Consider the following 10,638-nt stretch of genomic DNA (forward strand, 5'->3'; position numbering starts at 1 on the left):
AATCTGAAGCCACCGGTTGGCATTTCCGTTCACCACCAAATATGGTTATGAGAGGAAGCCCAGTGGCTGGCAGTGGGAGAAGATGGAGTGAGATGGATTTTGGATTTTGATCTTAATACAGTTTTCTGTTCCCCAAACTAGAATCTGTTATGAACAGAGTGGACCAAGTTTTGTAGACTTTACCCTTTGCCAAAGTTAAAAATACATGTATAAAAATGCGTTGTTTAGTAGCGCAAGAACAAATTGAGTTATTGCACACACACACTCCACAGAGTAGACGTTACCTAACGGAAATATGCAAATGTAGGCAAGAACGCACCAATAGGATTTCGCTAACTCGTGCTCGGCTCTGCCCACCGAGCTTGTTCTGCCCACTATGATTACTTTTCGCCCATTGGAAACGACGGGGTGTGGTCTATCTAGGGCTAGTTCAAATGTTTTTTTTGACAGTGTACGTACAGCGGCGTCTTTAATGACGTAATCGCTCAGATTGCACGCTGCTGACGTGTATGTAGGGAAGTAGCAAGCTGGCTACCTAGCTAGCTAGCAACTTTAGCGTTATTTTCATTGGATATGTGCAGCCAGTGACAGCTCATAATGGGAATAATAGCCAACTAATTGAAATAATTGGCATCAGTAGAGAAATCGGAGCAGATTACACAGGTAGAGTTTGCAAGACCTCAAATACATGAGCATACAATACCCAGTGCACCATTCATGCTCAATTAGCTAACGTTAATGATTGGCTGGCATGCTAAAAGCTTAGATGGCGAGTTAGCTAGCTAGTTAAACTATCTTGTACATATTTATTGTGCAGTGACAATTGCAAATATTTCAAGTTATGGGTGGGTATAATTTGTGGAACGTTCCAACAGGAATATGTTCCAAAAACGTCGTTGCCAACAAATAACGCATATAATGTAGCACGATCAATTAACCTTGCTAACGAATAGGCATCAACTCACCACGTAGTTTATTCTTAATGTTTGTCCATAGGCTACCAGAGTGAGGACAGATTTTTTTCGGAATAAACGTGGTGAGTTAAACACAATGAAATAGCCCACTCCCTACCCGGTATCTTATTCGGCCGCAATACACCTTTGTACGCGTTGTTTGTTGGAAACCTTGTTATTTACGACGTTTTTGGAACAGATTCCTGTTGGAAAGTTCCACAAATTATACCCACCCCCTGTTCTAGTTAGTTATCAAACGATGTAGCAAGCGCCTTAGGCTTGACAGTTAGAAGATACCATCCCTACAGTTACTCTTGTTTGCACCGGAGGTCGTAACGCAATCATGGTTACATTAACACACCTTGGAGTCGGCGCGAGATATGGGTCAGAAAACCTACTTAATTGCAGGGATGGGATATGCCACTGTACTCCAAATGTTACCTTTATCCACACTGCTCCATCGAGAAGATTGAAATACTGCTAGTTTTCCAAGAAAACGTCACTTTTCATCCTCAGCTGACAGTTTTCCCAGGAAAACTAGCAGTATCTTCTCAATGGAGCAGTGTGGATAAAGGTACAATTTGGAGTACAGTGGCATATCCCATCCCTGCATTGAGGTACGTTTTCTGACCCAAATCTCACGCCGGCTCCATACGGTCTTAATGTAATTATGATTGTGTTCCCAGCTCAGTGTAAACACCTGTAATGGTAGGGTCAGGATCTTCTAAAACAGGAAAAATATGTGTACTGTCTTTAATACACAATTTTCCACCACCATTTTCGGACTACTTAGGATGTTGCAAACCGTGTTCAGCCAAGGGTGTGCAGCATCCTAAGTTGTCCGAAAATTGTATTTAACTTCTGGCTTCCCACGGACTGTTTTGTGCAACCAAATACAATTGAAAGCAACACTAGTGTATATAAACACACCAGCATTGCTAAAAGCAAGGATCTAGCTACTATTGTGTAATTATAGTTTTTTGTCTTGTATTTTGAGTACTCATGCATCTGTTTCTACAGAGAAGGAATTTGCCCTGAAGTGGATTGATTCCTTCAAGAGCCATGGGCAAACGGAGGATGCCAGACCTGTATAGGGCCCCCTTCCCCCTCTACACAATCAAAGTGGACCCCAAAACAGGATGGGTGATCACTGCAGGAGGGGGAGGCGGTTCCAAGACAGGCATAAAGAATGCAGTGGTAAGCTACTGAATGTTTAGGTGATCATGTAATGGTTTTGCTCTATGGGCACAATCTCTCAATTTCTAGTCTCTTCTCTGTCTTCACACCCTTTTACATTGCATGTATTATGTAAGTGTGAAAATGCAGAAACATTGTAGACATTGTGATTCAGCATTTATTTTGATCTAATTAAATCTGAGTAATGTTGTACAGTATTTGCTAAGTTGGGAACTGTCTTTTCAGCACTTCCTGGGTTTGGAGTTGGTAGGAGACCAGCACTGTGCCACCCTGGTGCACTCTCATGACACAGACACGCGTGCCACCATGAACCTGGCAATAGGCGGGGACGTGATCGCCGCAGGGCAGGACGGCAGATGCAGCCTCATGCGCTTCAGACAACGCCAGCCCAGGGGCAAGGCCGCAGCCAAAGACGGTAAGGAAGGGACACCCCCAAAAACTTGCCATTCACTTTTATAAACCTCTTCATACACAAAGTTCAAATTATCTTTACAGATATATTTACTGTAACATCATTCCTATCTTACATTTAATCTCTTACATCGGTGTTTCTCAATCCTGGTCCTGGTGACCCAAAGGGCTGCACATAATTATTTTTGCCCTAGCACTAACACACCCGATTCATCTAATTAACTCATCATCAGGCCTTTGATTATTTAAATCACGTATGTTTGTGGTAGGGGGGAAAAAAACAAAAAATGTGCATCCCTTTGGGTCCCCAGGAGTATGATTGGGCAACACTGCCTTACGTTAACACATCACTATGCCCCTTATTTTCCAGCAGGGGGTGGCAGTGAGCAGGGTGCAGCTAGGAGACGAGCTGGGAAAGGGGGTAAGGGTAGTGAGGGAGCTGCTGCTAGGGGCAATGTGTCTGAGATGAATGATAACACCACCCAGATCTCTGTTGACACGTTTGGGGAGGTGCAGTCGGACCTCAACCCCCAGGACCCCCTCCAGAAGTGTGTGAGGTTCAGTCCTGATCTCAGCCTCCTATTGACTGGCGGGACAGACGGACACATCAGAGTGTGGGAGGTGAGTTTAAGTTATGCCAAAATAGCCGCCATGTTGCGACTTCTCCCCAGTTGTTACTGTGCAGGTTTTGAGCTTGACTGTAATGCGTCTGCTCTCTCACCAGTACCCCTCCTTAAAAGAGAAGTTGGACTTCAAAGCCCATGAGGGGGAAATTGAAGACTTGGACATCAGTCCGAATAACAAGGTACTAAACAGCTAAGTATATGACCTCAATGTCTGTCTGTGTTGGAATCACAGTAATGAGAAGGTTATAAACATAATGTGCAAGCTAAACTGGTAAGTGTTTTCTGACCTGTGTATATGTTATTTTGTGTTTCTGTGTAGCACCTTGTGACGGTGGGCCGGGACTTTGCCTGCAGTATATGGAGTGGCAACCAGCTAGCCATGAGCCTCTGTTGGCATGAGAAGATGCCTCAGATAGCAGCAAAGTCATACCGCTATATGTCTTGCAGGCAAGCACATACCCCTTTCTCCTACAAATTTTCATATACCCGGTTACATCACCGACATATGGCTCTGATCCAATAGCCACACTAGCATACCACATGTTTTTTCATTCTCCCATTTAGGTTTGGAAAAGTCGAGGACCAGAAAGACACCCTGAGGCTCTACACCGTCCAGATCCCCCACAAACGAGACAGAAAACCTCCACAATGCTACCTCTCTAAATGGGACGGCCAGAATTTCCTACCCATGCTGACGAACCCCTGCGGCACTGAGGTCATCTCCACCCTGGCTGTCAGGTGAGGGAGGATGGAGATGATACCTAGGATTCAATCAATCTTTCCTTGCCCCCCCCCCCCCCCCCCCCCCCCCCCTTCTGAATTGGAGAAGGTCCCTCCCCTCAGACCTTCTTTTCCAATGCATTTTGAGGAGGCAAATCAGAAAGGATGTGAGGAATTGAGCAAAGATGAATTGAGAAAGAGTCTTATTTGTTAATCTCTGATAAGGTTGCGTAACTGCTCATTGCAGGTATTTCTCTATGATGTTACTGTGTCATAAATGTAGGGCTGATATGGCCAAAGTATCATATCACAATATTTCCCACATTTATGATATGTTTTTGAATAGTAACATTTCTAAATGTTCTTTATGCGTTAGTTGTGCATGATCCTAGGGTGGCTACACATACATTTGAAGTGATTTTCAAAGGAGCTTTCTCTGTTCTGTACAATCAAACTTTAACCAGAAGTTGATCTAATTTGACCATTTCCACACTGCCACGTAGGTGCGCACAATATGCACAAAAAAATCAAGGCCTTATTTTTAACGTAAGTATTGCGATTTAGATCAAAACATTTGGGTGTTGGAATCATGGAAATAGAATGATTATTCTACACTCACTGGAGTGTTTTAGGTACATCACCCCATTCACAAAAATTGGATTGCTCCTACAGACAGTGAGTTACGTGGCTTGCTATATAAAGCAGGCAGACGGGCATTGAGGCATTGTTACTGTTCGATTGAACGTTAGGTCACTCGCTTTGCCCATTCTAAGTGACATTTAGTGTGGTATGAACGTCGCTGCCAGGCATGCCGGATCCAGTATCTCAAACGTCCGGCCTCATGGGCTTTTCACGCACGACTTTGTCTATGTTTACCTGAGAAAACAACAAACAGACATCCAGTCAGCAACAGTCCTGTGAAACAGCTCGTTGATGAGAAAGGTTGAAGGGAAAATGGCAAGAATCTTGCACTCTGACAAACAAATAACAGTGCAGTACAACAGTGGTGTGCAAAATGGCATCTCGGAACGCACAACTCATGGATGCGCAATTGTACCAGACGACCACACCGGGTTCCACTCCTGTCAGCTAAAAACAGGAAGAAGCGGCTCCAGTGGCCACGCAGTCACCAACACTGGACAATTGAGGAGTGGGAAAACATTGCCTGATCTGATGTTGCGTCATGCTGATGGCAGAGTCATGATTTGATGTAAGCAGAATCCATGGACCCATCCTGCCTGGTGTCAATGGTACAGGGTGGTGGTGTACTGGTGTGGGGAATTTATTCCTGGCACACATTAGGTCCCTTGACACCAATTGATCAACAATAATTTCCAACACCTTTGTAAAATCAATGCCTCAAAGATCTCAGGCTATTCTGGAGGCAAAGGGGGTCCAACCCAGTACTAGTTGGGTGTACCTAAAACTGTATGGTGAGCGTTAGAATGTAATAGTGGGCACTTTGAATACACTATTTGACAGGTCAATGAATGAAAAAGCCAAGCAAGCGTTCATAGAACTTGGAATTTCAATACTAATTTGAGGCGTTATTGTGACAGGGTAGGAACCAAAGTGTTGTTAAGTGTTTCCCATGGGAGTGGAACCCTATAAACTTTGGCTACATTAAAAGTTTATCTTACTTCATGTAGCTAGATAATATATTCATGCTTTGCCTATTCCTCTCTGATTTAGAAAATACTGTTGCCTAAACAACATGCTGATTTAGGCCTACACCAGCACTGGTATTAGCTAGCTACATTTGCTCAAACTCAGTACATTTATTAGCTAACTAGCGATTTGCATTAGCGGCTAAAACGATTTTAGGCACAACGTTCTAAGAAAAGACAAACTAGCTGTTTGCAGACAGTAAGATACAAACTAATAGTGTAATTATAGAACACTTTTATATTAAGAAGCAAAGTGGAAAGCAGCATCGCTGTCATCAACATATTGTTTCATCTGCTGCATTGACCATGCAGTGAACTGTCGGCAAATGATCTTGTGGTCTAACAGCAACTGCGCTCCTTCAGTGACGGGGCAGAGCTCGGGGAGAGAGATGACTCAAGTTGCGGAGTAAACTATTTTAAAAAAACGGAGTGGCATATCACATTTTAACAAACCAAACATTGAAATACCGTTACAGAAGGTAAAGTAAAAACTCAAACTGGTCTGTGCATCAATACAGTATACTGCCTATCCCTGAATAAATGTAATTGTTGTAGATATTTGTTCTTCCCTGTTAACCAGGAGTCAGTGGCTCTTTTTTTAAATTCTCGCTGTGTTCCACAGTGACTCTGGAACTTTTCTCGGCCTTGGGACAGTGACGGGATCAGTAGCAATCTATGTCGCCTTTTCACTACAGGTAGACAAACACACACACAAATAATTAGCTGCCTTAGCTTATCCCTGTGTAACTCCCTATTTATCTTGTCTCATTGTCTCTGTAGAAGTTGTACTATGTGCAGGAGTGCCACGGCATTGTGGTGACCGATCTGGCTTTCCTGCCTGACACTCCCAAAGGCCAGAGCCTCAAAGGGAACAACGAGGCAGCCATGTTGAGTGTGGCTGTGGACAGCCGCTGTCAGATGCACACGGTACGAAACCGAAGTAAGTGGTTTGAATTGGTAGCATTGATTTAGCATTGTGAGCAGTATTGTCTTTCCTTCACCCTCCTTCGTTCTCTCTCTCCCTGTATCTTCACTGTCCCAGGATCCTTCCCTATCTGGCTGGTGCTGTTCTTCTGTGGCCTCATGGTGGTGGGAGCCATCCTGCTCCTGCAGCACCTCTTCCCAGGATTCATTTAGACATTGACGGGGATGTTAATTGGAGGGAGAATGAAGGAATCCCAGACCGCCTTACAATCATCTTCAACAACCACAACCTCTGAGGAACTCCCCTGACGCAACTCAACCCTGGAACATGCATCCATCTCCTACCTATAGCCATCTTACCACACTTACCGAACCGTGGAACATTTTAACCACACTTGCCCAACCCTGGACTACATCTACTAGAGCCATTTACCCACTCTTAACTCTATACTCCCAACCCAACAACATTCCCTATATCAATGACTATACCCTTAACCAATATTTGTATCCCCCATCCTTCCCTGTCACCCCTAGACCTGATTCAGGAGAGCCCAGTGAACCATCCTTGCTCCTTCCACCCACAATTCTGCAAGACTCAAGAATTTCTCTTTTTTTCTTGATCTGTATCAATCAGTCATAATCTTTTTGATTTTATACCATGGTGGGGAGTTAAGGGCTCAGCTTCAGTTCTATATCATCATAAATGTGCAAGGGGTGGGGCCTTTTTATCGTAGATATTTAATAAAATGTAAAATTTATAAATATAAAATGTGAATCATTGCTCTGTCTGTCTCCATCTGTCCTGTGCATACATAAACACACACTTGTAATTTTAGCAAGTTGGTTGGATAACATTTCTGCATATGGACTTTCTGTACCAGTTTACATAAAGGCCTGTTTTTCCTGCTTTGCCCACTAGTGGGCAACATAGACCAAATGTTTTTATCTAATATTGTTCATCCCAGACTGGAAAGCAGTCCAGGCAACAGGGCATCATGACCTTCAGGAAAAACTAAATAAATTGTGTTTGTGGACTCCCCTTTAGCTCCATTTCCAATGTTGAAAGACCTGGTAAGTTCTTCTCTGAAGGCTCCTGTATAGTATCTCTAATCGTCTCCTTTCAGGACTATTCCAGCATTAAACCATATTGACAGGTGTAAGAGTGGTCTTTTTCTGCTCCACACAGCTCCGTAGATGTGTTTATGTACAACCATTCAGTCTGGGCCCAGGGCTTGCTCTGATTCGTCAGAGCTGGACCGACTGATTCATATTAATGTGGTGGTCCTGAGTGCTCTAGCCACTCTCACGTGTCATTTAACACTACTTAGCTAAAATAGTAGAAAGCGATAATGTTCCTAAATAAAATATGAGGCAGGCTATGATCCAGTGTATGTGATGGTTTCCTGTATCTTGCAGAGTCTACATACTTTATATTAACATTGTATGGTCTTTTGTAGCATGGCATTCAAGATTCTGCATGTTCTAGACCAAAGCACCATGGAGAGTGTTTGGTTTGTTTCAAATGGCTGACTAACACTATCATCAAGCTGTATAGTTCATCTGTGTTTGTTTCAACCAATTAAACACTTTATTGGAATCTCTATTGTCGAGGCTTAATGGCCTTCAACTAAAGAGCTTTAATGATTTTCTCTTCCACTTTCTTCACACTCTTTAAAATAATGCCACCAGCCCGTCTGGGTACCTGAATATGTAACAGCTTGGTTCTGGCCCCTAGTCTTACCACCATCCCTCTATATGCCTGGCAAAAGCACTTGCGTTGTTGCAGAGATGGAAAGGTTGCTGTGATACACTGGGATGTGTTCATTAAGCACCAAATGGAAGACGACGGACTAAAACAGGGAGGGACTACCTGGACTTATCCAATAAGAAAGGCACATTTTAGTTTCCCATTGCAAAACTTTTTTAAAAATGATTTCTGTTGTGTACCCTTATTGAACATGACCCAGGGGCATAATAACAGGGCACAAGGTTGAAAATATTGGAGATACAAATTAGAGGTATAAAATGGACATTCGCTACCATGCGGAATAAAGAACTTTGTAATCTGGGACATTTTAAATGTTTGGTCCCACCAGTTCACATCATAACCTTTATAGGTGCTTTGCCAGTGACAACAAAGACACTTCTTTAGGAAACAAGAAACCTGGAGAGGCTTGCATTGCTGGCATGTTGGCCGCAATATTGTTTGGCTTTGGCATACACGACACACTGGATGGGGTTTTAGCCTTAAACCAGCCAGCAGTTGGATTACAATTTTTTTTTAGCAGAATTGACTTGCCAATTTTCCCTCCTCTACTTGAAGGCCTTTGATCACTGATGGGTAGAACTTCAAGGAGTGTGTGCTCTACCTCTGTTAACTTTCTGTTACAGCGGCAGGAAGAATATACCTTTAAAAGGTTGAATGAAGACGGTTTTATTTCAATATCAAATCATTTCTGGGTAACTATTAAGTACCTTAAAGTGATTCTTTTCAATTTAAATTATCAAAAAGAACCAAAAATTAGCAAAGAGCAATTTCTCAAGCAAGAATTTTGTTCGGACTGTGGAGTGGTCTGAGTGGGGAGGGGAAAACTGAAAACTATCTGTTCTTGGCAGAGAGGTTTGGAACTCTTTCTTATTGTTCTATTAACCTGGCAGGCCAAAACTCCATCCCACCAAGTCAGTCAGAAATTCCAGGCAGTCTTTTCAAACAGCTCTTCCACTAAAAGGGTACTATCATAGTTTTCACAATTTCACAATATTATTCCAACCTCATAATGTGGAAGTATATACAGTGTAAAACACAGGAAATCACATGTTTGATTGCACTGGGCCTTTAAAGACATTCTCTGGTACTTTTGTATACTTTTTAGCCAGTAGTCTGAAAGTAGTCCCTGAAAATTGCTTACTATGTGCAGATATGTGCACCACCTCATTGCTCTTGCGCTCTCTCTGCCGAACACTGAGTCATTGGGTCTGCCCTGCAACCTCATTTGATAACGCTGGGCAGGCCTTTTGCCAGTTGTCACTCAAATGCGAGGGGTTAAAGCTCATTGGCTAGAACACAAATTGCTAGGGGGCTGTCCCATATAGAGGAAATGTAGGGAAAATGTCACGGGACAGTTTCAAGAAACCAGGGATTTTGTGGCTAATTGTGGTAAGACAGTCATTCTGCTTGTTGATTATGAATGTGTAACAGGGTTGGTTATGTTTCTACTTGACAGTGCAGAAATATGTATTTGATGTTTATGTACACATTTTGCTTGGTTGAATTTACATATCAATAAGGTGTTATGCCATCGGTCATGCCTGCAGATAGGGTGAGATCGCAAATTTAAATTCTTCCCACTCTGATATTGACATTCAAGTGGTAGGTCACATTCTAAAATACTGTATTCTATTTCCATATTTATAATGCTTAAGAGTTCACTATGCACCTATGTCCTGATGTGTACAGTGGCTTGCGGAAGTATTCACCCTCCTTGGCACTTGTCCTATTTTGTTGCCTTACAACCTGGAATTAAAATAGATTTTGGGGGGGTTTGTATCATTTGATTTACACAACATGCCTACCACCATATTTTTTATTGTTAAACAAACAACAAGTAAGACAAAAAAACATAAAACCTGAGTCTGCATAACTATTCACCCCCCCACCCCACCCCCCCCCCCCCCCCCCCCTTTTGCAGAAATTACAGCTGCAAGTCTCTTGGGGTATGTCTCTATAAGCTTGGCACATCTAGCCACTGGGATTTTTGCCCATTCCTCAAAGCAAAAACTGCTCTAGCTCCTTCAAGTTGGATGGGTTCCGCTGGTGTACAGCAATTTTTAAGTCATACCACAGATTCTCAATTGAATTGAGGTCTGGGCTTTGACTAGGCTTTTCTAAGACATTTAAATGTTTCTCCTTAAACCACTCAAGTGTTGCTTTAGCAGTATGCTTAGGGTCATTGTCCTGCTGGAATGTGAACCTCCGTCCCAGTCTCAAATCTCTGGAAGACTGATAAACAGGTTTCCCTCAAGAATTTCCCTGTATTTAGCGCCATCCATCATTCCCTTAATTCTGACCAATTTCCCAGTCCCTGTCGATGGAAAAACATCCCCACAGCATGATGCTGCCACCACCATGCTTGGTGTTGG

General features: G+C 42.9%; 1 protein-coding gene across 4 annotated transcripts; it reads left to right on the top strand.

Annotated features, from left to right (window-relative positions):
* Nucleotides 1-461: 461 nt before the first annotated feature.
* Nucleotides 462-7,278, top strand: LOC110490122 (prolactin regulatory element-binding protein). Of its 4 annotated transcripts, none has more exons than XM_021563309.2 (10): nt 462-663; nt 1,974-2,150; nt 2,376-2,565; nt 2,932-3,182; nt 3,286-3,366; nt 3,507-3,634; nt 3,752-3,925; nt 6,197-6,269; nt 6,355-6,514; nt 6,617-7,278. In XM_021563309.2, the coding sequence occupies exons 2-10, from the start codon at nt 2,016-2,018 to the stop codon at nt 6,709-6,711; spliced, it is 1,287 nt and encodes a 428-aa protein (XP_021418984.1). In that variant the 5' UTR covers nt 462-663; nt 1,974-2,015; the 3' UTR covers nt 6,712-7,278. The 4 variants fall into 4 exon arrangements, with proteins under 4 accessions (XP_021418984.1, XP_021418994.1, XP_036804935.1 ...); XM_021563319.2 differs by having other exon boundaries at nt 2,935-3,182; XM_036949040.1 differs by lacking the exon at nt 462-663 and adding an exon at nt 1,015-1,036.
* Nucleotides 7,279-10,638: the final 3,360 nt, after the last annotated feature.

The sequence above is a fragment of the Oncorhynchus mykiss genome, chromosome 2, assembly GCF_013265735.2.
Source record: "Oncorhynchus mykiss isolate Arlee chromosome 2, USDA_OmykA_1.1, whole genome shotgun sequence".
Lineage (NCBI taxonomy): Eukaryota > Metazoa > Chordata > Actinopteri > Salmoniformes > Salmonidae > Oncorhynchus > Oncorhynchus mykiss.